This window comes from Stylophora pistillata, chromosome 3 (genome assembly GCF_964205215.1).
Source record: "Stylophora pistillata chromosome 3, jaStyPist1.2, whole genome shotgun sequence".
In the NCBI taxonomy this organism is placed as follows: Eukaryota; Metazoa; Cnidaria; class Anthozoa; order Scleractinia; family Pocilloporidae; genus Stylophora; species Stylophora pistillata.
Genome location: NC_142521.1, coordinates 41,150,877 through 41,175,059, shown reverse-complemented (window position 1 = coordinate 41,175,059; position 24,183 = coordinate 41,150,877). Strand labels below are relative to the sequence as shown.

Below are 24,183 nucleotides of genomic sequence, written 5' to 3'. Positions count from 1 at the left end.
TCAACTTTTTTTTAGAGCAGCCTGTAATCCAATGTGCATTCGCTAATAACACTAATCTTTTGAAAGGCTCAAATAATTTTAACGTTTTAACGTGTGAAATCTTAGAAATAAAATTTACTCAGGAAGCGGAAAGCGTAGTAAGCTAAATGAGGCCGTGTTTGCTCCAATCATGGACTTTTTTGATCAAACAAGCTAAATAAGGCCATGTTTGCTCCAATCATGCACTTTTTTGATCTACAAAGAAGAAAATAGTGAAGATACAAACTAACTAGTTACTTTAATGGAAATACAAGTTTTAGTGCATATCATTTGTATTAACCAAATGAGGCTAATTTAAATACACAAAAGATCTCGGTGTGTGTCTGCAGAGCATTTCCGCATATGGAAATCCCTCAGATACCTCTACAGCCAACCTAATTCACGCCATTAATGCTTTTGTGCAGCCGAGTTACATAATTAAAAAACGAGCTGTGTTTAGGGATATGTGGCATCCCTTAACAGAGAAAAGTGAGGTATTCTTGGTGAAGTGGCTAAACAATACTAATGATGATCTGAGTCGTAGCTATACTACTGATAATAATGGTAATTCTGAATAATAATCATGTAATAATAATTATGAAAATCTAAGCTAATTCCTATTCATGTTGTTTCCGAAAACACAGAGCAAAGTTGAATTAAAAAAGGTAAACATAATCTTAAAAACATTCTGACATATGTCTCACATTACGTATTTTCTAAACAATACTCAATAATTATATAATTTCAAAGTATAACTATATTTTTATAGCACTACCACAAAAATAGAGAACATAAATGCTTCAGAACGTATCAGGTGTTTTGAGGTGTTGAGGGATGAAAACGTAAGAAAATCCATGTACGGAAACAAAGGTAGCCCGATTAAGCAATAAAAATGTTAAAGAAAAAGATATAAAAAGAGCATGCAACAACAAACAACAACAACAATTTATTGATTTACAACAATTAAAATTTGATAAATGCCTACCCACAATTAGTTAAAAACTAGTCGAGGCGGGTAGGTATAATTAAGTTAGGCTTATCACTGGTACTTATAAAGATTTCGAATTGGCAGTTCAGATTACAGTAAGAAAACAGTAGTTCAAATTACAATCAATAATAATTTAAAGTTAATAGTAAATTAATTTAAATGATAATAATAACAGGAAAATAGGAAGAGACTTCGCTATACTGGTCGTAGCTAGAGGATTGATGGGGTTTACAAATTTTTAATTATTTCAAGAATTGACGATGGTGTAAGATACAAGTTCTGTTGCTTGAAGATATTAATAGGTATTTCATGTATTTGTTTTTTAAATAAATTTCTATGGGCAGATTTTTTAATACTGTCAGGTAAGGCATTCCATAGCTGCACGCCAAAGTGGGAAAAAGAATTCTTAAGTTGTTGCAGTCCAGAAGACATGACATAAAATGTTTTGGTAGTTGCTGATCTGGTGTTGTAGGAATGTATATCTGAGACATAGTTAAATAGATTTTGAATACCGGGGAGGAACTAGTTTATTCTGAATATCATACATTAAAAAAGAAACAGATTCGACATAAACAAAATGAACAGGCAGAATATCAAGATTAAGAAAAAAAGAATAGCATGTTCACACTTTGGAGAAAAGTTAATTAAACGAATCACCCTCTTCTCAAGGAGAAGAAGCTTATCCAAAGTTGACTGCGACTCTTGACCCCACGAGCTAATTCCATAAGTAAGGTAGGGGAGAATAAGAGACTGATATAACTTGACATTGATAGAAAGGGGTACAAAGTGTCTTAGTTTAGCTATCATACCAATGGATTTACTAACTTTTAGAGCAATGAGATCAACATGAGTTTTCCAGTTAAGATTCTTGTCAATGAGTATGCCAAGATATTTTACATAATCCTTGTATTCTAATGGTGAATATGACATTTTATCGATGTCAAAGATATTTATCGTGGGTTGGAAAGATAGCTTCTTTCTATAATTTCGAAATATGACATAATTGGATTTCTTAGCATTTAGAGTTAAATTGTTTGCTGTCAGCCATTCACAACGGCTTGGTTAGCTCAACGTTTACTTCTAACTCTAGGGATTTAAGGTTTTTACTACCATACAAGATACTGGTATCATCGGCAAATAAATAAAACTTGTCATTTATATACAAAAAAAAACAGTAGAGGCCCCAGAACAGAGCCTTGGGGAACGCCGCGACCAATAGGAGCCTTTTCCGAAATATAGGGGCCAATGTTAGTTGTCTGCGAACGCAGTTTAAAATAAGAAGGGAACCAGTTGCTGACTATTCCTCTTATTCCCTAATGATGTAATTTCTGCAGAAGAATTTCATGATTCACTGTGTCGAATGCCTTCTTTAAGTCTATAAAGATGTTACAGGTATACAACTTATTGTCCATGTTGTTTTGAATAGTGTTGTTAATATCTAGCGTTGCATGCTGGGTGGAGTGTTTCTCTCTAAAGCCATATTGAGATGGAACAAGAATATCTGCCTTACTTAAGGTGGCTCGTACCGGTTTTCGTCCTTTTTATGGTTTGTAACTTTGAAAGAATACAACAGAAAGACTGACCAAGGCCAGTTGAACACTTTTACGGGGTTGAATTATATAATCATTGGTTATCCAAAAATAGGTGTCATTTCGTCACTAGCAGTTTCCATGGCAACGCTTTTATAGGCTTATTCAGACGCATTTTTTAGCTTGTGGCTTAAATATTTCGAAAACTAACCCAGTGACCCCATGATTTTTTTCAGTGATTGCTTTTGGCACTTGAAAAGGAAAATGCACAAAGATTTTTAAAAAATTCTACGGAGCGGAATTTCAGAAAATCTAGAAAAAAGGCAATTCTATCTCGTCATCACTGTCCCAGGGATCCCATGAGATAGCTAGACGCATGCGCATAACCAGTGCTTTTCGCGTGCAAATCAGTTTAGCACGGTGACTACTTATGCGAAGAAAATCTTCCATTTTTACCTTCAAGTTTCTTAATATCGGGTCTGCAATAAGATCACTGGGTAGATAACACCTTGAATGACTACACCAGGTTGGGAACCCGATATTCAGTGCTCGAACGATGCTGTAGACCAATCTTCACAGAACACCATGGCGGCGATCCTCAGAGGACTTAATGATACTTTGGAACAATTGACTAAAGCTTCAGAAAAGCAGACAGCGACGCTCACCAGTCTTAAAGACGACATCCTCCTTCGTCCTGAATCAGACGTGGAGGCAAAAAAGGAAGACTCAAAAACGAGCAATACACAACTAAGTATTACTGCCACGTTAAATAATGTGCTCGACCCGAGCGACTCTTGCGTGGTGAAAGAATCTGCTGGCTCTGACTCAGAACAGCAGAATGATGTCCTTGAAAGCCTGACTCAGGCATTTGTACAGACCAACAATAAATCTCCTGCCATAACAGAGAAGGTTGCCAGTCTAATCGATAATATGGCTTCTGGGGGTCTTTCACCAGAGACGGTGAAGGAAAGAGTTGATAAATACCCTCCACCAGAAAACTGTAAGTTCCTGTGTACTACAACAATTAAAGAGGAGGTTTGGGATCTGCTTCCCAGGAGGAGCAGAACAGTTGACCTTGCTTTTCAGAAGGTGCAAGAATTACTTGTTCAGGGTTTATCATCCCTATCGATTTTGGGGAACCAGTTGGTAAAAGACCTTCAAACTGGCAAACCCACTAACGTCCGTCAGGTCCTGGATCAGGTCATGGACAGCATTGCCCTTGTGGCTAAAGCCAATTATAAACTTAATATGAAACGACGAGAGCTAATCAAGCCCGACCTCAACCCCCCTTTCACAAGGTTATGCAAAGAGGACATCAAGCCCTCTACAAAGCTATTTGGGGATGAATTGTCAAAACATCTAAAGGATATGGCAGATGCAAAGAAGGCGGGCCAGCAGATGCAGAGGACCACTGACGCCCACACATCCAGCCATAACTATCTAAAGGCTGGGAGGCAGAAATTTCGACACTCAAATTTCAAACCATACCACCGGACATTTACTGGCCAGAAAACATCTCAGACACGCCCTTTTTTAGGGTACAGCCGGGGACACAGGAGTGCCCCGAAAAAATCCAGCCAATCCAACAACAAAGATTAAACGATAACGAGGTGAGGACACATCCTAAATCATTTATGGATGGGGATTATTTCCATCAAATGGTCCGTATTTTTTCAGTAGGACAGCTGAAGGACCATGTTGGTTCCTGGGAATCTTTGACAAATGACCACGTCATACTTGATGCCATAAAGCACTACCATATTGAGTTTGAAGCTAATACCCCCGTCCAACCTTAACCACCAAAACAAATCCACTTCTCACCTGGTGAAAGGGGGATAATAAGTGAAGAAATATCTACACTTCTCCATAAAGGAGTTTGGGAACAAACTGAATTTGTAGAAGGGGACTTCCTCTCAACTATATTTGTGCGGCCTAAAAAAGATGGCAGCTACCGAATGATTTTAAATCTCAAAACTCTTAATGAATTTGTCTCGTACCACCATTTCAAAATGGACACTATTCAAACAGCTCTTAAACTCATGCGTCCGGGGTGCTTTATGGCTTCAGTTGACCTAAAGGACGCATACTATTCTGTCCCTGTTGCTAAAGAGGACAGGAAATATTTAAAATTTGAGTGGCAAGGGAGTTATTATGAATACACATGCCTACCCAATGGCCTCGCTTGTGCCCCCAGGCTGTTCACAAAAATTTTAAAACCTGTTTACTCTCATATCAGATCAATGGGCCATCTTTGCATGGGGCACATAGATGACTCTTTCTTATTAGGATATGACTACGCTGCTTGTAAGAGGAATGTCCAGGACACGATTGACACATTCCAAAACCTGGGATTCGTAATTCATCCTGTGAAATCAGTTTTTATTCCCACACAAGAAATAGAATTTCTTGGGTTTTTACTTAGCAGTATTCTTATGACAATTAGACTTCCCCCTACCAAAGCTGCACGCGTACGTATAGCCTGTCAGAATTTACTACTCAAAACTGAGGTGACCGTTAGAGAAACTTCCCACGTCATTGGCTTGATAGTGTCAAGTCTACCTGCAGTGCAATTTGGAGAATTGTACTACAGGAATCTAGAAAAGAATAAGGTCCTTGCACTGCAGGCTAGCAAGGGTAATTATGATGGGCCATTATATTTGTCTAAGGATACCAAAGTGGATTTGTGTTGATGGATAAATAATGTGGACTCTTCTTTTAAGAAGATTGTTCAGCCTAACCTGGACATGACTCTGACAACAGATGCCTCAACTAAGGGCTGGGGGGCAGTGTACAAAGAACAGAAAACTGGTGGCCCTTGGAGTTTAGAGGAGCAAGGGTTTCATATTAACTACCTGGAGCTTAAAGCAGTTTGGTTAGGTCTCAAGTCTCTGTGTCATCACGTGAGACAGAAGCACATTAGGATTCAACCTGATAGCACTACTACAGTAGCTTATATCAATGCAATGGGGGTATCCAATCTGAAAATTGCAACAACATGGCCCGGCAAATTTGGCTGTGGTGTATTGAAAGGGAACTTTGGCTCAGTGCCTGCCACATACCAGGCTCCATCAATGTAGTAGCTGACTCGGAATCTAGAGTATTCCACACCTCCACTGAATGGTCTCTACATCCAGATGTGTTTGATCACATTAATGAAATGTGGGGCCCTTTTGAAATAGATCTTTTTGCTTCCCGACTTAATTTTAAAATACCTACGTACGTGTCTCAGAAACCAGACCCTAATGCAAAATATGTAACTGCATTATTCATGCAATGGAAAGAACATTATTTTTATGCTTTTCCACCTTTCAGCCTGATAGCAACTTGTCTGCAAAAAATAGAACAGGATCAAGCTACTGGTGTAATCTTAGTCCCTTTCTGGCAGACACAACCTTGGTTTACAACGCTCCTTCACCTTTCAATAGACAACCCAGTGTTGCTGCCTCAGCTTGACTATCTCTTGACACAACCTCACAACAATGCTCTACACCCCCTTCGCAAGCAGCTAAAGTTGATAGCTTGCAAGGTCTCGGGAAAAGCCTCCAGCTGCGCAACATATCAGAGAAGGCTGCAACAATCATCTTGCAGTCATGGTCAGATGGGACGCAGAAACAATATAAACTGTACATCAAGCAGTGGATTGACTTTTGTTGTGAACGACAGGCTGATCCCTATAACCCACCTTTAACATAAGTATTGGATTTCTTGGTCAGCCTCAATGAGAAGGGCTTGAGCTACACTACCATTAACACTGCTCGTAGTGCCATATCAACAATTACCCTTTCTGAAGACGAAAAAATACAATTGGTTGCCACCCACTTGTTTTTAGATTTATGAAAGGCATATACAAAGGCTCACCACCTGTTCCACGGTACCACTCGACTTGGGACGTTCAACCAGTGTTAAATTATCTGGCTTCCAAAAGCCCTGTGGATGGCCTTGACCTCAAAATGTTGACCCACAAGCTGATTATGTTGATAGCTCTGGTGTCTGCACAAATAGGACAGAGTCTTCACATCCTTGATAAGTTTTATGACAAACCTGTGGAATCCTCCACATTTGCTTCCGCTATTCCCAAGACTGTTTAGTCCTGAAATTGGACTTGTTGGCAAATGGTTTTTTGTACTACTAGCCTTAACGAAACATCTTGTAGACAGAAACTTTATTTAACATTTATGTTTCTTAACATTACTTTAATGTTACATACACCTGCATATGGTGTTTTAGGTTCCAATTGATACATAGATTGTAATACCTACATCACTCATTGCTCCGTTCCTCATGCTTTTTATTGTGGGGAAGATACTTATACCCTCAGTTGATATTTGTCATGTAAATCTGTTTGACTTACTACGTTTCAGTTAATAAACTGATTATAGTGATTCATCATTCAGTGTTTGTTCCTCATGTGACTGTCTTGGCTTTGAAATCTCATGGGATCCCCGGGGCAGTGATGACGAGATAGAATTGAAAAATTAAACGAGACTTACCTGTAAGTTGAAGTTTGATTGGAATTCTATCGAGTCATCAAACTGCACGAAGGGATCACATGCCCACCCTTGGGCAACAAATCATACTTACATCTAATTTTACCCACCCATTTATTTGTAGTGCTATTGACATTACAGTTCTTATACAATCTACTTCATGGTGATCAGACTGTCACATTCGGCTGTAAATACTGGTTATGCGCAAGCGTCTAGCTATCTCATGTGATCCCTTGGTGCAGTTTGATGACTCGATAGAATTCCAATCAAACTTCAACTTACAGGTAAGTCTCGTTTAATTTTTCAATTTTCAGACATCGCAAATTTCCTTCCGTAGAATTTTCTAGTTTTTTTTCTGATGATTCCTTTCGACGCTATTATCGTATTGGAACAATAATAAGAAGGGGTCACCGGACTTGTTTTCATGCAATAGCTTTCGTGAGTTTAGCAATTTCCACGCGCGTTCTCGTGCATTTAAAAATCTGGATTCTATAAGATCGACATTTGCTCATGATCTGTTATAGCTACCGCTGACAATTGCGTGTGCTCGCGCGCGCGCCTACGATCTGATGTTTACAGACGTTTACTGCTAATTAAGAAAATCATTGAACAGCTGTCAAAGACAGCCTCCGGGGCTCATCTTAAAAACCCTACACACGACTTCTGGCTATATCATATTATTTTCCTTTAAGTTTCAAAGTCTTCTTCCACCTCAGGTAGATTATCCTTCACTTGAGTTCTTCTTTTTTCGCCGTCGCAAGATTTCATATCGGTTGAATATTTCTTTTAAATATGAAGTGAAGCAACCTTTACTTCTCCGAAAATCGTCTTCTTTATCTTAGTTTCTATCTCCTGCATTCACATTAGCCGCTCAACACATCAAATACAAGCTCTTAGGTAAACTTCTCACAAAAGTAGAAAAAATTCCACGCTCCGCTATCTTTGTTTTGAATTTTCATCTTTTGATCTCGAGCTTCTTTCGCACGTTTCTCTCGCGCGCGTCACGCAAGAGTGACCTGTTCCCCGCGCGAGGATACTGGTGCGAGCCACCTTAAGTAAGATTTAAGACGTACATAAATCAATCTTTCAAAGATTCTATTAAAGTTTGAGAGAAGTGAGATGGGCCGGTAATTATTAGGGTCTGTCTCGTCACCATCTTTGTATATTGGAATTACCTTTGCATGTTTAAGTTTAGTAGGATAACTCCCAAGCTCAACTGAAGTATTAAATATATTTGCTAAAGAAAAGAAAGAATACTACTAAAGGATTTTAAAATACGAGTTGGACACGAGTACAGTCCAGGTGCTTTGTTGTTCGGAATAGACAGAATTTCGAGTTGAACTTCATAGGGGGTCACAGGAGCACAAAAGAAGAATTAAGAAAACTAGTTTGACGATAATAATTAGCTAAATGGTGTGGTGATTGAGGCAACTTGGAGGCTAACTAATGTCCAACAGAGGTGAAATGACCATTAAGAATAGTGGCGATCTAGGATTGGTCTTGTGTGAAACCACTATTATGAGGTTTTTTGATTTTGCTGACGGATTAACGATTTCTTCTTCTGTTTAGCAGATTATTGATACCTTCCCAAGTCTTCCTAATACTCGATAAGTTAGTCTCAAAGTACTCGTGAAAGTACATTTTTTTTTCTTAGACGAGTTAATGTTAGTATATGATTTCTATATAATTTATATTTCTCTGTATCGCCTGACAAAAACAGTTTATTTTTTATTTTTATTGATCGTTTAATGCCTCTTGTGATCCATGGTTTAGGGAGTTGTTTTGTCCGGCGCCGAGAAAGCGTTTTCAAGGGTACATGTTTATTGACCAGTCTATTAAATTTATTGTTATACGTTGAGAATATTTTATCTATGTCTTGGCGATTTTCTAGAGTGATGATGTTCCAATTTATTTGAGAGAGTTTATTATTGAAGTTTTCAGGTGAGATATTAGAATAGTCTCGCACTTTAGGAGAGGTAGATAGAACTCGACTAGTCGGGTGACGTGAAATACAGAACTGAGAAAAATGGTCGGTTATACCGGAGACTATGTTACCGCTTAAATAGAATTGATCGAGGTCATTATAATAATAATAATAACCTTTATTTTAAGAGGGTGACACCAATTAGTTTGAAAGTAATCTCCCTTGTGGCTCTCTAAAACACCCACCCATCCCACCCCAGGGGAGGACATCCATCACACAGTAATCTCGTGTGTGGGAAACTAACGTTTCCTACCCCAACCCTGCAGCAGACGGGACCTCCATTTATTCGTCCCTATCCGAGAAGACTAGAATATCTAACCATTTCCCACAAACAATATTCTTTTTTGCGGTTGAGGATAATTTCAATCCACAAAGCCTGGAATGCCTCACTTGAAATATTTTCCAGCACCATATAGTTTAAGGTGTCACTAATATACATACCAACACCTCCAGATGCCAGAGGCGTTAGGACGTACTCAAAGTTAGTTACGGGATATTTTGATCAGGATTAGCATATCAAATTTTGGTTTCCGTAAGTCCTAGAACAGAAAACTGAAAATCTAATTCATCTAAAATATGCGTTTGTAGATTGTCAATATTTCGTCTAATGCTACGTATATCAGTATGAAAGATTGAAAATCCATGTTTGGATTGATCTTTATATAAGCGTTTTTTGAATTCATTTAAACTATGAGGTGTATAACATTTACATCGAATACAGTTATTTGACTGGTTTATTTGATCGTTCGGATGAGTATTGAGGCTAAACAGATCAACGTCGTGAAAGCTACGTAATTTGTCTAAATAGGTTTTAGTAGGTAGGTTCGAAGGGAGGAGATTATTGAATTGCAAGAAATATATCTTATTTTTTCTTGATCAAGACTGAATAATGACACCGTCTAATGATATACTTTTTCCTAAACAGATGCATCCTTAGAAAATCAAACTGAAATTCGTAAAATCTGAATTTGTAGTTTTTGCATACAAGAAATTTGTTTTAATTTTTCTTGATCAACACTGAATAATGACACCATATAATAATATACTTTTACCTAAACAGGAGTTTCCTTAGAAAATCAATCTAAAATTCGTAAAATCTGAATTTATAATTTTTCACACTCCCCCAAGCATTGTGATGAACATGTAATAAACATGTGACGTCTTTTTTTAGGATGTCACAAGTAATGGGGAGCGATTACCTAAGAATATAAAAAGTCGACTTCTAATTAAGGATTGCTATAATGAGGGTAAGGAAATAATGCCACTAAAGCTATTAGCAAAACTAATATATGTTTTTCATACTTCTTTTGAGTCCTTTGTCTTTCCGCTATTCTCCTTGTCATAGTTAAATGAATAGAAACGGTTAAAACACGACAGCAGTCAAAACAACGAGCAAATAACGTGATAGTAATTTCTCAATTCAATTATATCTGTCAAAAACTATGTACTTGAAATATTTGCTCGTATCAAGACTACTTTCGGCTTGCCTGATATGGACGGTAAACAAAAATGTTATCTTTGTGGGCCAGTACATCAGATATACAAATTGTGACAAAAAACTGCAGATCTAAAATGTTTTTAATTATTTAACTTACCAAATATCTCTTAGAATTCCGAATTATATCTGCATTGCTAATGGCACCCTACATGCAGTCCTATTTTTCCCGATGCTTTCATGTTGTACTTTATCGTTTGTTATCTATTGATATTTAAAACGAAGGCAGTTCTGAAAGCTGTTTAAAAACTGGTATTTGGAAATGTTGAATTTTCTTTGAAATTCGTTAAAGAAATTCTGTAAAATGACAACTGTAATTTAAATTAACAGAAACTGAAAAGATCCCACTTGGAAGATCAGAAGTAAGTTTTCTTGTTTTTTTTTTTTTAATCCCATAGACAAAATTGAAGGGATTTGTTTTCTTAGACGAAGCAAATTTAGGCGATTTTACATAATGCTTTTAAAGCGTCCTTTCGCAAAATATAGTAGCAAATATGAAAAATAATTTATTGAGTGTAAGGGATGAAGCGTATTTACTATGGCTGCTGCGCGAATTTTCTTTTCGCCTACATAACATTGCTGTTCTACTGGGACGCAGTAGAGTACGATTGAACAACATGATATCCACTCACCAGCGCCGTGATATCTTTAATTTCGGCTAAAATCACCAAAGTAGAAGACAAAACCGTGAGAAACTGTCACTGGTACTCCCAATGCTTCCTCTTCTGCTGTGGGTGCTCTAACTGTTTCGAATCGTTTAGCCTAACCTTCCGCGCAACGTTAAAATTATTCATTTGCGTGTGGTCGACTGAATAGGTGTCAGTCCATACCTCAAATTGCTTTGGAGTCAAAGAAATAAAGCGTAAAAGCCCTATTTGTAAACACCATTATTCAAAGCGGAACCACATTTTTATCTTTTTGACCATCCCCCAAGTGTACAAAACACAATTTACAAATTGCGCGTCCGCCTTGCAGTTTTCCCCGCTGAGATATTTTCAGTTGCCAATCACTGAATCAGGAAAAAACCTTAAGATTGTATTCACCGTAAGAAAACACAGCAGTGCAAAAAAAAAAACTCTTAATAATAGCTTGGGGATATGGTCGGAGATATTAGATATTAAGTAAACAAAGTTCAAGTGCAATTTATTTTGTCAGCCTACGATGACCTTCTCACATAGATATCTGACAAGTAGTTACGTAGAATAAGGAAAGTGTGTGATTAATATTTGTCACATTATGCAGCTTGAAGTCAATAAGGCCTTCATCAAATATTTATTGTTTTTATCCGAAGGATTTTTTTTTTTTATTTGCAAAAACCAAAGCCTTCTACGAAGCTAAGACCACATGCCCTGAGTAAAAGAAAGGAAACCTTTATTGGAATAGTTCATTAGTTTTACTTCACCTGCAAATAAGCGTTCTCGTTTATTTGCGGAAAAAACTTTTGGCCGAGGAGGAATCACATTTCATGCCAAATTACCTGTATTTCATCAACTTTTTGGTTCTTACACTGAAAACCTAAGGGGTCATTAATATAAAAGTATCTTGAAAAAGATGTACAAGTGACTTTCCAAATCACGATCAGCTATTAAGCAAACCTTCTTAAAAGTCGGCAATCTCAATCACATTGTTTTTTTTCAAAGTCTAAAACCAGCAAACTGGAACTGAGAAATATATTCATTACAGAAACAAAAGTTATTTTTGTAACGTGTACGTTGCATAAATTATGATCCATAGCCTGCTGCTAATTCTTGCTGGGTTATTTTGGTGGAATTTGCATTATTAGTTTACCATGTCAGTACGTTCTAAACCTGCAAGATTCGCGAAGTGTTTCTCTAATTACGTCCAGAAATCTATAATATTCAACCAAACCCTGTCTTCACAATAACAAAGTCTGAGTTTAGACGTTTGGCCAGAAGAGGCGGCGTGAAGCGCATTTCAGGTCTCATTTATGAGAGGCAAGATGTTGTAGCAAAATAGTGACAGAGCATTGACATTGTTATCACAGAGTAACAAGAAATGCTTTGAACAGTCTCACCCATTGAATGAACTAACTCACCAACAAGGTCAGTATAGTTCTATGGAAGAGCATCCGATTCCGGAATCGATTGGTTCACATGTGTTCATCCCATGCAGATTTTTGAACATCTCGTTCGACGGCTGCGTTCATAACTTAAATAAAACTTCTCTGAACTTGTTTGTTTTCTTTTGAACTGAGAAATAATGAGTTCGGTTTTGATCCAAGAAATTATCTACCCCCCTCAAAACTGAGATATTTTGTTAAAATAAGATCTTTTCCTAAAACAGCAAAATATTGACTCATTAATTACAGCTACTTTTTCTATAGGACGTCTTCAGTCAATGTTTTGTCTGGACATAATTAATTTCAAATTTTACGAAGATTGTAAAAAGGTGGTGAATTTCTTTAAAAAAAATTCCCAAGTGTATATTTGTTCTGGAACTGATTTATGTTAATTAGAAATGAAGTGTCAGACTTTACTAACTTTCAGAATGATATTCTCGCGATAAGAACAGTTATCATCACATATCTGAAAAACGTAATTGTAATCGGATTTCAAAACATCATTTTGCTCGAAGATTCCAGGACCTCGAGCGAATTTTTATGTTCAACAAAGTATACATGATTGATAGACCTGGAAATGACTTGCAGCCCAATTAGTTGATTACTAACAAAACAAAATTGGAGAAATCATTAAAGGCGACAGCCCTAATTACCTCACAATTCCAGAGCAATCCAGAACATGGCGTCTGTATTTTATGCACGAAATGTTTTGGAAACACTTTTCAGTGTTTCTAATATTTACGGCATTGCCTGACTGATCTCTTCGATAATTTTTAACATACTATCTGGACGTCGATCGATAAATGACGATCTTTTTGTACGAAACTGATAGTGGAATTCGTTGAGAGTCAAATAAGCGGCTCGGATCCACGCCTACGCCAACTATTCTTCCAAAACGCAAACAGGATCAAAATCTTCAAGGCAATATGTTAAACGCAATGAAAGCCATATTAGGAGCCTGCTTGTCGGAGTAGTCAGTGAGTCCTCTCGATGTCAGCGGTATCATGTCGTTATCATATAGGGCCCCGATGCTTTTCTCCTTCACTACTCAACGATAGAGAGCCACAAGGCTTCTTTGTTTTACATCACTTATTATCCTATCATCTAAACACTACTACTGCACAAACTTCACGACACAACGTCCGTTTATTAGGTGATTTAAAGAGGAAATGGAGTCAGTGGAATGTCGAAGAAAAACCTCACACTGTCTACGGCGGAGAAATGGCCACTGAGAGGTTAAACTTAACTTACATTGCTGATCGGTAATATGCTGTAAATTGAATCAGAGAGGCAGTAGAGCGTGAGGAAGGGAAATTATCAACCCCGTCCGTGCAGGATGAAAGCGAGTTTGTTTCTTTTCTCTTTTTTTTGTTTTTTTTTTGGACAACACGCACTGACCAAGGTTCCCCAACCAATTTCTAATTTCAATACATATTACCTTTAGAGTCTATAACTGAACACGTAGCAGTTTTTCCCTTTTTCATGCGTGAATATAGCAGCAGAATGACTCTCCCATTCTAATGCAATCGTAGAGTAAACTGAGCTGAAAGGATAACATCATAGCTTTACAGCATTCTCCCTCCTTTCATGTCATGCGTTATGTGTAACCTGAAAAATTGTCATTGATGAGTGTCCTTTTTATGTCTCCAGAAATTAAATTATCACTTAGCTGTTACATGTAAATGGTCGTGAGAACTTAAAAAGGTCTGTTAGACTGGGCTTTAGTACAGAAATTTGCAACCCGAGAAGAGGACTTATGGCTTATAGCCAGCCATATATATGCCATGGCATAATTCAGCTCCATGATTTCATCAATAACTGTCAAAATAACTGGCTTTTGAAATTATGAGTATGACATTTTCTTAAATATTTTCAACTGCTGTGCTATTTATATGTTGGCTTGTAGTCCTAAAAGAAAACATCGAATTACCGGTACCAAATACGTTCATTCTGATCAATCTTCAGAGTAGTTGCGCACGAGTGTAAAGTCAGCGGTTGCGTACAGTTTCCATATGAATGTTGCTGTCACACAAGAATCCCAGTTGGAGGTTCTCACTGGGATAACAAATGGTCAGTTGGGTGCATGCAAATGATTGTGCTGGAGAGCACAGACAGAATATAAATATAACCATTGAAAAAGTTTTTTATTTGTTCTTTTTCTAGTCACTCAGTCAAACCGCTCATTGAACTATTTGATGGAAGAATAATTAACAATTATTGGACGAGGTTGAGCAAAATATCGTGATTTGTCCGTGGCGAGCAGATCAATTATTTGCCGAGGCCGAAGGCTGAGGCAAATAATTGATCTGCGAGACACTGAAAAATCACGACATTTTGCGATAACCGAGTTCAATAATTGTTTTATCATTCGATCACTGAGTTTGTTTTCAAATTTTTGGGGGAAGCGACAAGCGAGTTTGCTTTCAATTTTTTTGGGGAAGCGGCAAGCGCGCACTGCTGCCAGAAATCAAATGGTTTCCTTCTGCGTCAAATATCTGTCGACTTTAAATTGTACGTACAGTCAACTGTTAATTAACAAAATGTATGCCTTCAAATGGCTGAAACTTGCAGGAAAAAGTTCACAGTCTCCAAGGATTTCAAATCCGATAAAAAAAGGGAAAAGTATTCATTGATGGATTAGCTTTGACACAATCGCTGAAAGTTCACTTTAAAAGTTGAAAGTGCAGTTGTAAAAATTATTAAATGTCTGCTGCGTGTTAGATTGTTGGATACTTAGCTCATTTAGAATATGCTCTTCCTGAGAGGCTGTGAGAAGTGTTTGCGGTGCACTCTCAGCGACAGGAATCGAAGAGGTTGCCGTAATGGTTGTTACGGTCTTCTTGTTGTTCAACGATTCTGATAATGTTTGCACACAAGAGCGACCACAAGAGTGTGGTTACTACTGCGCATGAGCAGAATATTATTTGTAGCAAAAATGGAGTTAGACGGTAGTATGCATGAGCAGATTATTATTTGTAGGTATTTGCAGGTCACGTGGTGGGCTCCCAGCCAATGAGAATGGGGGGAAAATTCATCGAATGATAATCCCATTTATATTAAAAGCATTCATTCTTTGGTTCATAATGTTTCTTCCACACCAGCTATCCTCCTACTTTGAACTTTGCAACTGATGTAAAGCGACTTGAATAAATTGAACTAAGGCGCTGTAATCTACGAAATGGTCTAGATCTCGATGCAATGCGATTTTCAAGTATCACGTCAACTTACCCAACAACACGTTAGGTTAAAGCATCCCCAGGGAATGTTTATTCCATTTTTGAATGGTTGATGTTAGGATGGTAAGTACCAAACGTTTAACAGCAGGTGTATACAGCATGATAACTTCCATATTTTGAATTAACTACAGGCATATCCTAGATACTTCTTGAAAATCAAGTTTTAGAAGTTTTCGCTTCATAAAGGAAAAACTGGAAGAGAAAACAAAAACCCTTCTTTTTTAAATTTTGGCAAACGGCAATTAGGAAATGAACCGCTGACAAAACTTAAGAATTCTCTCCCCACCGTTAATACATCTTTTCTCGCTTATTTCAGTTTATTTTCTTCATGCTTGTCAAGTTTTTGCGACAAATTTCGCCATGTCATATCGTGGCCAATTTCGTTCAATAATATCATAGCCACATCTCTGTTCGTTAATGACATTATTTTCCTTTTATGTCACAGCTTGCTCAAGCTATACTGATATGTTTTGTTATATCTAAAAACAGCTAAAATGTCTCAGTTTATCCAAAGAAAAATAGCAAGCCTGAGGCAAAACATCTGCTAATTTTTTTGGTGTACGCAGAAAAAGACTAACTTATCTTCTGCTCGTCCTTTTCGCAAACGTCACACAATGATGGTCAGTGGTAAGTTGCCAATTATAGCATTAAGAGATCTGGGATACAAAACACCGCTAATTAGGATTTTTTTTTGTGCAACAAAATTTATTTAATATGTCTTAGAGCATTTTGAACTGTGAAAGATTAACAAAGCCGACTGTATCCACCGCAAAGATTACCTTCAATACTTCTCATTTCTCGCTTTACGACGAGCAAATTTACAAAAACTAGAAATGTAGTTTAGCATTTCGAAATTTGAATACCTGTTTTTAGAGGGAATAAATTATGGAAGAATTACATTTTTCTGGACGGAGTCGAGTAAGAGAATTCACAAAATAAAAATGTTTAGCAGTCAAGCACATGTTTTGGTTTCAGGCCAGGATCTAACATCAACAGCATTTCTGTCAGTTATGGGAAATTCCGAAAACAGAAATGGGAAACAGGAAGATGCTGTTTTAAAATGTTTCGATTGGTCGAGCTTCTGATCCTTTTACCTACATGATTTAAATTTCAAGCTTATTTACGAGTCAATTTGATATACATTTTAGGGATTTACTTTGCAGACTTACCTCAGAAAAACATTATCCTTATGACTTTAACTTCGCCGTGAGAGGAAAATAATAATGGAGTCCACAGTTTGAGGTTTCAATGTTTCATATCTCATATCAGGATGTTTACATTACAAATATGCTAATTGTAAAAATTGTTGAATATCGCCTCAAATGATTTAGCGTCGGATTTAGCTTGCATCTACCATCTTAAATGATACAGTCACCTGTATTTTAGGCCAACTATAGCTGAAAGATAAAACTTCGCCAAAAGAGCACTTCCAATCCTGTTTTGTTACAAAGAAAATCAGTAATTCTTATTTTAGAATTTCGACAATTAAGTTTAAATGGTCTAAATGAAAACAACAAAAATCTAATGATGCACTTGTCTGCAAATTTTAAATTAAAAACGAGGAAAGTTTTGTCAATCAGTGGGATGGTTTTTAAGATTTTAAATATGCTGCATATATTATGGAAAAAAACTTTACGAGGAAACTGACCCAAATATGTTCATGTGCACTCTGTCACGTAAAATCAACAATCATTTACCAATATAAACATGAAACATGGTATCGAAGATTTGAGACGCGCAAATGCGTTCGAAACACCGACTGCCCTAAGCAAAAATTTTGTGGTTGGATTGATGTCATTTGATTTCCATTGCACGATTTCAATCAAAACGACACCCGCACACAGTTTGTATTTGCACAACACCATATGTCGACCTCTGAAGATAACTATAACGTATATTCGTTTCTTTCACACAAACTCGCGCTAACAACGAAAATATATTTGTGCCGTAAATGTTAACCAAAAGGACCGGCTGTTGGGTTTCTCAACTTACAGCAATTTATATCAGTAGAACGCCTGCAGTGAGTTTGCGGGAAAGAGCTTTGATTTATTTGGTTTTGACCAGAGGAAGTCGCTCTTAAATTGTTGCGTGGGGGGATATTTCAATCCCACGTACAATCGAATAAAGCTGACATTTTTCGAGTCTTCCGCAGAAAAAAGCAATTTTCCTTTTACTTTCCCTTTAAGACGTAGGGACGCAATATAGATAACGCTATTTATAGAGGTAAAAGGAAGCCTTTGTCTGACAGTCATCATGAAAGATTTTGGCAATAATTTATTTAAACTTAGGTAACATCTGTCTAAATCAGACCCGGAATTGAACATCAATATTTTGTTTTTGGAATTATGGGATGTCTCAAAAGCCTCGCTCAGTTAGGAACAATTCCCAATTCTGTACTAAAGAGAAAACTTGATTACCTTTTCGAATTATCAATTAAATTTTGTGCGTGTAATTTCAACATTGCTATTTATTCCGACTTTTGATTCTTCTCCTTTTATACGAAAATAGAGCGTTTTTTATTTATTTATTTATTTTTTTGGTTTATACTTTTTCACTTTCCATGAAAAACCTTCATGAAACAGGAGAGGAGATAGACCAAGTCTTACGAATTCACATAATTGCAAGCTAAAATTTGTCACAGCTAATATTTTTGTGTTGGCTTGGGAAAATGCAATTTGTAAAATTAATTTTATAACTTTAGTTTAAAACAAAGAGATATTTACATAAGTACATACACTTTATTGCAAGAACGTTATCATGGCAAAAAGCAAAAAGCCAAAAACAAAAGAAGAAAAAGCCAAATTAGAATTTAGTAGCATACAAAAATACCCTCTGGCTATACACCTGTCAGCCGAATGATTTTCTCAGAATTTGTTTTTAATAATTCTTTCATACTTCGTTAGAGTATTTCATATTCTTTAGAAATCTCAGACGATCCTAAAAGTCCAAAAAAAAAAGGGAAAAATTTTATGGTAGCACCGCACGCTTATATTAAGTGCTAATTTATTCGTTGTTTCTCCTTCCTTTTTTATACTTTTTCCTATGACAGCTTTTTTACAATTAGATGTATGTATCGTACCATCCAATATTTCCATTTTCTATTTCTCCATTGAAATTCCATGACAACTAAAGGAGATACTTTTAAGAGGCAATTAAACGAAATGTAAACCTGTCCCGTGTTCTTTTACCGGCACCTGGAAAGGGAGAGTTTCTGCATAAATTTATATTATCAATCAGCCGATGACTAGTTCAAAACCTTTGCAGTTATCAAGAGCTAATCTCACCCCATCCTCCTTCATGCCCCTGGCTCCCACTGCTCAGTTCAAAGTTTCTTTTTTTTTCCCCAACTGTTGGAATATTTAGTTGTTCTGTTTTTAATTTTTTTTTTTGTTTTTTTGCTGTTATTGTTTTTAATCATCATTATTAATGTCTGCTAAAACTGAGCTTAAATTAACCTCTGGATCACTATACTGTCTTATAACTCGACGAGAATAATTGCAAGGAAATTTAGTTTACTAGCGTTTTCCATAATATGTTGCTGTAGCCTCTTTTTTTTTATCTTTTTTAAGCTTTTTACTTAAAATCTATAAAAGAAAAGATGTATTTTAAACAACGATTTAAAAGCATCCTGTTGCAATGGCACATGCTATTGACTTACGCATGCGCTACTCTACTGTTCAAATAATAGTGTAGCTTAGCACGATTTCCATATAAGATGCCTCTTATTCGAATCAGGCCTTCTTCCAAAGGATGCTGCTGTTTCTAATTAGTTTTACTCTTTGTTTACTCAATAATTTTCCCGATAAATTGCTTTCTATTTTCAAAATATATCTCGTCAATTCATTTACAGGACAGCTGCTTCACGCCTATCGGTTAGATTTAACTTCTGTTTTGACTCCTTAAAATTTTAAATATGATTATAAGGGAACTGCAAAAAGAAAAAAATTAGATTCATTGAAATTATCTTTTTCTTTTTCTTTTTTCAGTACCTGGTAAAACAATTCTTTCTTGAAAAATGCCAGCTGGAAAGAAATAATCTTCCTTTAGTTCGCTGATAGAACATTTCCCTTTAATTTGTTCAGCGGGATTTGACTCGGCTTTTTCTGTAGTTTTTTTTAATGAGAATCTAGCTGTAAATTCCTTACACTGGCCTATTTCCGATCGCATTTTTGCTCAAATTTGGAAGAATGCGTTGCTCGTGAAATCAGGGGATAGGTGTAAAATATTCAATAAAACAAAACATTGAATAATGATAGATTATACGAAAAAATCCAAATTTCACTTACCCACTGAAATGATAGATCGATTTAATAACTTTTCTCTTCTCAGTGGGGCACCCAGCCTTTAGGCACCAACCAATGTAAACTTAACTAATCATTCTAAACTTGACTAAAGAAAGTGGCAGTACAACGTAGATCGAGAGCTTTCGTTCGCAAGAAAAGCGCCGTTCAAAAATTTCTCAACACTCACCTGACAAGGATTGACCACAATTCCAAGGTGATGTATTGCTTTGAACGTCTTAACGCCTTCGGCTTTTAAAGACCAACCGTAATCAACGATCTTTCACAAAAGGCATTTATATTTATAGAAACTGTCGGCGAAAAGATCTTCTAGATCTGTAAATGATAAATTGGGCTTTTCTTCTTTACAAGGGGAACTAGAATGTGGGATTTTCCGATAGAAAGGTGTAAATTTGAAAATTTGATATCAAATGTGGTCGATTCGAATGATGTTTTTAAACCGCATTGATAACCGATGAATGGCTACTGACTCATTACATTTGGAAATAAATCCCAAAGGCAAAAATGCATCGTTTTAAAACAAAGATCCATCAGTATTACAAAAGTTGGCCAGGAATGAGTAGTAACGGGAACATATATGAGCTTATTTTAACCTATTCCATTAGTTCTCGATTTTAGTTAGAAATCTCGACTAAAACACATCGTAAAGACATTATTTAAGTGGGTGTCTTTAGCTACCGTTTATTCATGAATTGCTAAATGCTGCATTGTTGAATAAAACATCTTGATTTTCATCAATTGTGAAGCAAATTGATGTGAACAATTTGGACCATAGCTAAGCCAATGAAAGAAGCTGTAATTTGTCCACATTGTTTCTCGAAAGCTACTTTTTAAAAAAAAAAAAATTAAAAATAAAACACCCTTCAAATGCAACAATTGCTTTCTAAGAAAACTATAATAGAATTTTCTTTCGTAAAACCTCATTTATATCTTGAACTCATTTTGCATTAATGTTGAAAGTTTCCTCGGGGTGTTGTGGCTTAACACTCCGAACAAATGCATCATTGAGTTGAGTATCGGTCTACGACTTCGACATAAGTTTTATTGAAACATTTGTTGAAGCTTAAGGAACTAACTGGTTGACAAAATACCTATTCCTTCAAGTTCTTGTTTATGTTGAAAGGTTTCGTAAATGCTTCAATTACGCACAAATTTAAAGATATAGGTTACACTGATAGTACAATGATACTTAACGATCGCGAAAGTTTTTTGTCTCATCCCAAAATGCTAATCAGCTCGTTTGTTTTAATCTTTCCCTGCATGAGTTTTTGAGCAATAATTTTATTTCTAAAAGTAAAGCAATAATCATGTCGAAACATAATTTCTTTCAAGCTTCTTTCTGCAATTTCTTCGACTGCAGCTCAGCTGTGAGAAGAATTTTGATCGAAAGCCAAAGCACTTCATTTAAATATAGTCTCTGTTTACATCAATCGAACTTTTCATGGGAAGCAAAGTTCCTGATGCTAATTAAAAGACTGCTTCGTTCCTAAGGGTCAAGATCATTCCATGTTATCCAAAGTCAACGGTGAACAGCTGCTGATAGAATCAACCTTTAAGTCTGATCAATTATAGAAAACATTAGACAGGCGAAGAAAAAAGTAATCCAATATTACAAAGGATTACTTTCTGACTCTTCACTGAGAATCGGTCCAATTTGTTCCTCCTAGATTTTGACATGTTTCATGTACAAAAATAAGTTTCCTTTTCATATTTCGTGATTCAAAGAAGTGTTTTTGCATTTTCGCTGTCAAAATTCTGATTACTCAGCTCTTTTGAGATTTTATGATTCTTGAAAATTAATTTCATTATTTAAGTGACCGGTTATTACTTACCGCCGAGGGGGAGGAAGGGGGAGGGAGGGGGAGGGAGGGAGAGAGAGGGGGAGGGAGGGGGAGGGATGGGGATGGAGGGGGAGGGAAGGAGGGGGAGGGAGGGTGAAGGGTGAGGGAGGGGGAAAGAGGGGAGGGAGGGGGAGAGAGGGGGAGGGAGGGGGAGGGAGGGGGAGAGTGTGTCACCATAACAATTACCTGATGCCCAAGTAAGGTTCTGTGATATTCTAATGATCCCCGCATAGGCAGGCAATTGTCGATTGATCCCCCTTCCCCCCTTGCGTTCGTTCTCGCACTCTCTGTATCAGTGTAATATACTATCAGAATTCTACGACCCATACACCTCTTTATCACGGCGGGGCTGACTATCATCCTTCCTTGTACATGCAAAGTATACTTTTGGCCTCGATTAAGAGTGATACTTTTATTGTCTTCCAACATACCCTCGAGGCCAGAAAGGCAAACAACACGAATACCAAAGAGTAGACCTTAGTCTCGCCAGTTATGACAGAGGTATATTCTCGATGCTTTGTTAAACTTTTGATGGGGGGGAACCATACAAAGTGACGAAATACTCGGTCATTTCTTGTCGCCGATTCTGTTTACGGGGGCTTGAGCACAAAATATCATTGTTTGAGTGATAAGCCAACTCTCTTGGTTGGAAATGTGGAAAATGGTCCGTATTGTACTTGTTACCTATTTCCAGTCTTCCCTTGGGCCAATGCTATTTTGAAGGAAAGACTCAAGGTTCTAGAATTTAGTAATACAGCCAGGAAAAATAGTGAATGTTCTACCCATGTACTAGCTTTTAAAGCTATAGCAACTCTAACGATAGGTTTTTTTTCATCTCTCCACAGTTTACATTATCAATATCGTTTACAATGACGTCTTTGCAAACTATCGGATGGAGTTTAGCATTTAGCCTAATTGCTTTTATCATCGTGTCAGGAAACGTCTTAACGTTGGTCGCCTTCTGTGGTTGTAAAAAATTGATGCAGATGCGTACAAGCTACTTCCTGCTCAACTTAGCAGCTGCTGACTTACTTGTCGGCGCAGTAACTGTTCCTATGTACGTAATTCTGCTAAGCCATCACATAGACAACGTCACATATCAAAGCATATACACTGCTGTGGACATAGCTTCTGGTTTTGCGTCTGTTTTCACATTAACAGCCATTGGCTTAGAGCGCCTGTACGCGTTTTGCAGACCGCCTCACCGCGTCCACGTTCTGTCAGATCTGAAATGCCTGTCAATGATTGCTATAGTTTGGATCTCTTCCTTCGTCGTCACTATACTTCACTTATTGTACAAGTTTCAATTTGTTTCCTTTGACGTATTCTTTTATGTTATGATGTCATCGTTGAGCGCATGCCTGCTTGTTATCTGTGCATCATATTTAGGCATTTGGATAAGAGTTAAATTCTATTTTACCACTCATAGCCGCGCGTCAGGGAGCGATAAAAAAGTAGCAAGAATGCTTTTGACCATCACGTTGACTTTTGTAGTAACTTGGTTACCTTTTCATCTTTTAAACATAATTAACTTTTTTTGTAATTTCTGTTTAAAAGCCAAATTACCTCACAATGCCTTGTTTTTCTGCAAGTTACTACATTATGCTAACTCATTCTTAAATCCGATTATTTATTCTTTTCAAATGCCTGAATTTAGAATAGCACTGGGTAGAAAATTGTGTAAAGAAGCATTTGCCGTTGTGGAGGAAACGCCCAAAATTGAAGAAATACCGTTGGATAACATCGGAGGTGCAGAAGAACTGAGAAGTTGAGATCAAAGAAGACAACTTTGAGCTTCCTGAAGTCATCTTTGCGATCAATAACCAGCATTTGGGCCGTAGGAGACTACCATTAAAGCGTTATTGTATCTGCTTGCTTGATTGTTTACACTGTTAAGTGTGTTCAGACTAACCAAAGATGATACTTATATTCAAACGTAGAATTTCAGAAAGGGCACACACATCAGCCTTATCTGATATTGTGGTGTTTAAGGCGAGTACGTTTAAGCCATCTTGTCATCTGATTTAATAATAATATTTTGTGCCAAAGGATCTATCATAGTAGTAATGAATTAACGTAAATTTCTTCATAGTGGTTGAAATAAAGAATGAAAACAAAACAACTATCCACTTCATCGTACTTAGAGCAAAAGTATACTTCCAGTAACGTAGAATTTTGATCATTAAAAATAACAATGAAGTAATAAAAATTTCCGTTTTTAATA

The 24,183-nt window shown here is 36.9% G+C and overlaps 2 protein-coding genes across 5 annotated transcripts in view; one reads left to right on the top strand and one right to left on the bottom strand.

Annotated features, from left to right (window-relative positions):
• LOC111328944 (adenosine receptor A1-like) overlaps nucleotides 1-17,373 on the bottom strand; it is a 27,520-nt gene extending 10,147 nt beyond the window's left edge. The window contains exon 1 of one of the 2 annotated variants that reach the window (XM_088752237.1): nucleotides 16,987-17,373. The gene's annotated coding sequence lies outside the window, so the exon portion shown is untranslated. Of the gene's footprint in view, nucleotides 1-11,133; nucleotides 12,779-16,986 lie in introns of those variants that run through there. The other variant, XM_088752236.1, reaches the window with a different exon arrangement.
• Nucleotides 15,658-24,183, top strand: LOC111328961 (beta-1 adrenergic receptor). Of its 3 annotated transcripts, none has more exons than XM_022933518.2 (2): nucleotides 15,658-15,880; nucleotides 22,805-24,183. In XM_022933518.2, exons 1-2 carry the CDS (start codon nucleotides 15,863-15,865, stop codon nucleotides 23,729-23,731), a joined length of 945 nt encoding a protein of 314 aa, XP_022789253.2. In that variant the 5' UTR covers nucleotides 15,658-15,862; the 3' UTR covers nucleotides 23,732-24,183. The 3 variants fall into 3 exon arrangements, with proteins under 3 accessions (XP_022789253.2, XP_088608352.1, XP_022789254.1); XM_088752226.1 differs by lacking the exon at nucleotides 15,658-15,880 and adding an exon at nucleotides 16,208-16,444; XM_022933519.2 differs by lacking the exon at nucleotides 15,658-15,880 and adding an exon at nucleotides 20,178-20,314.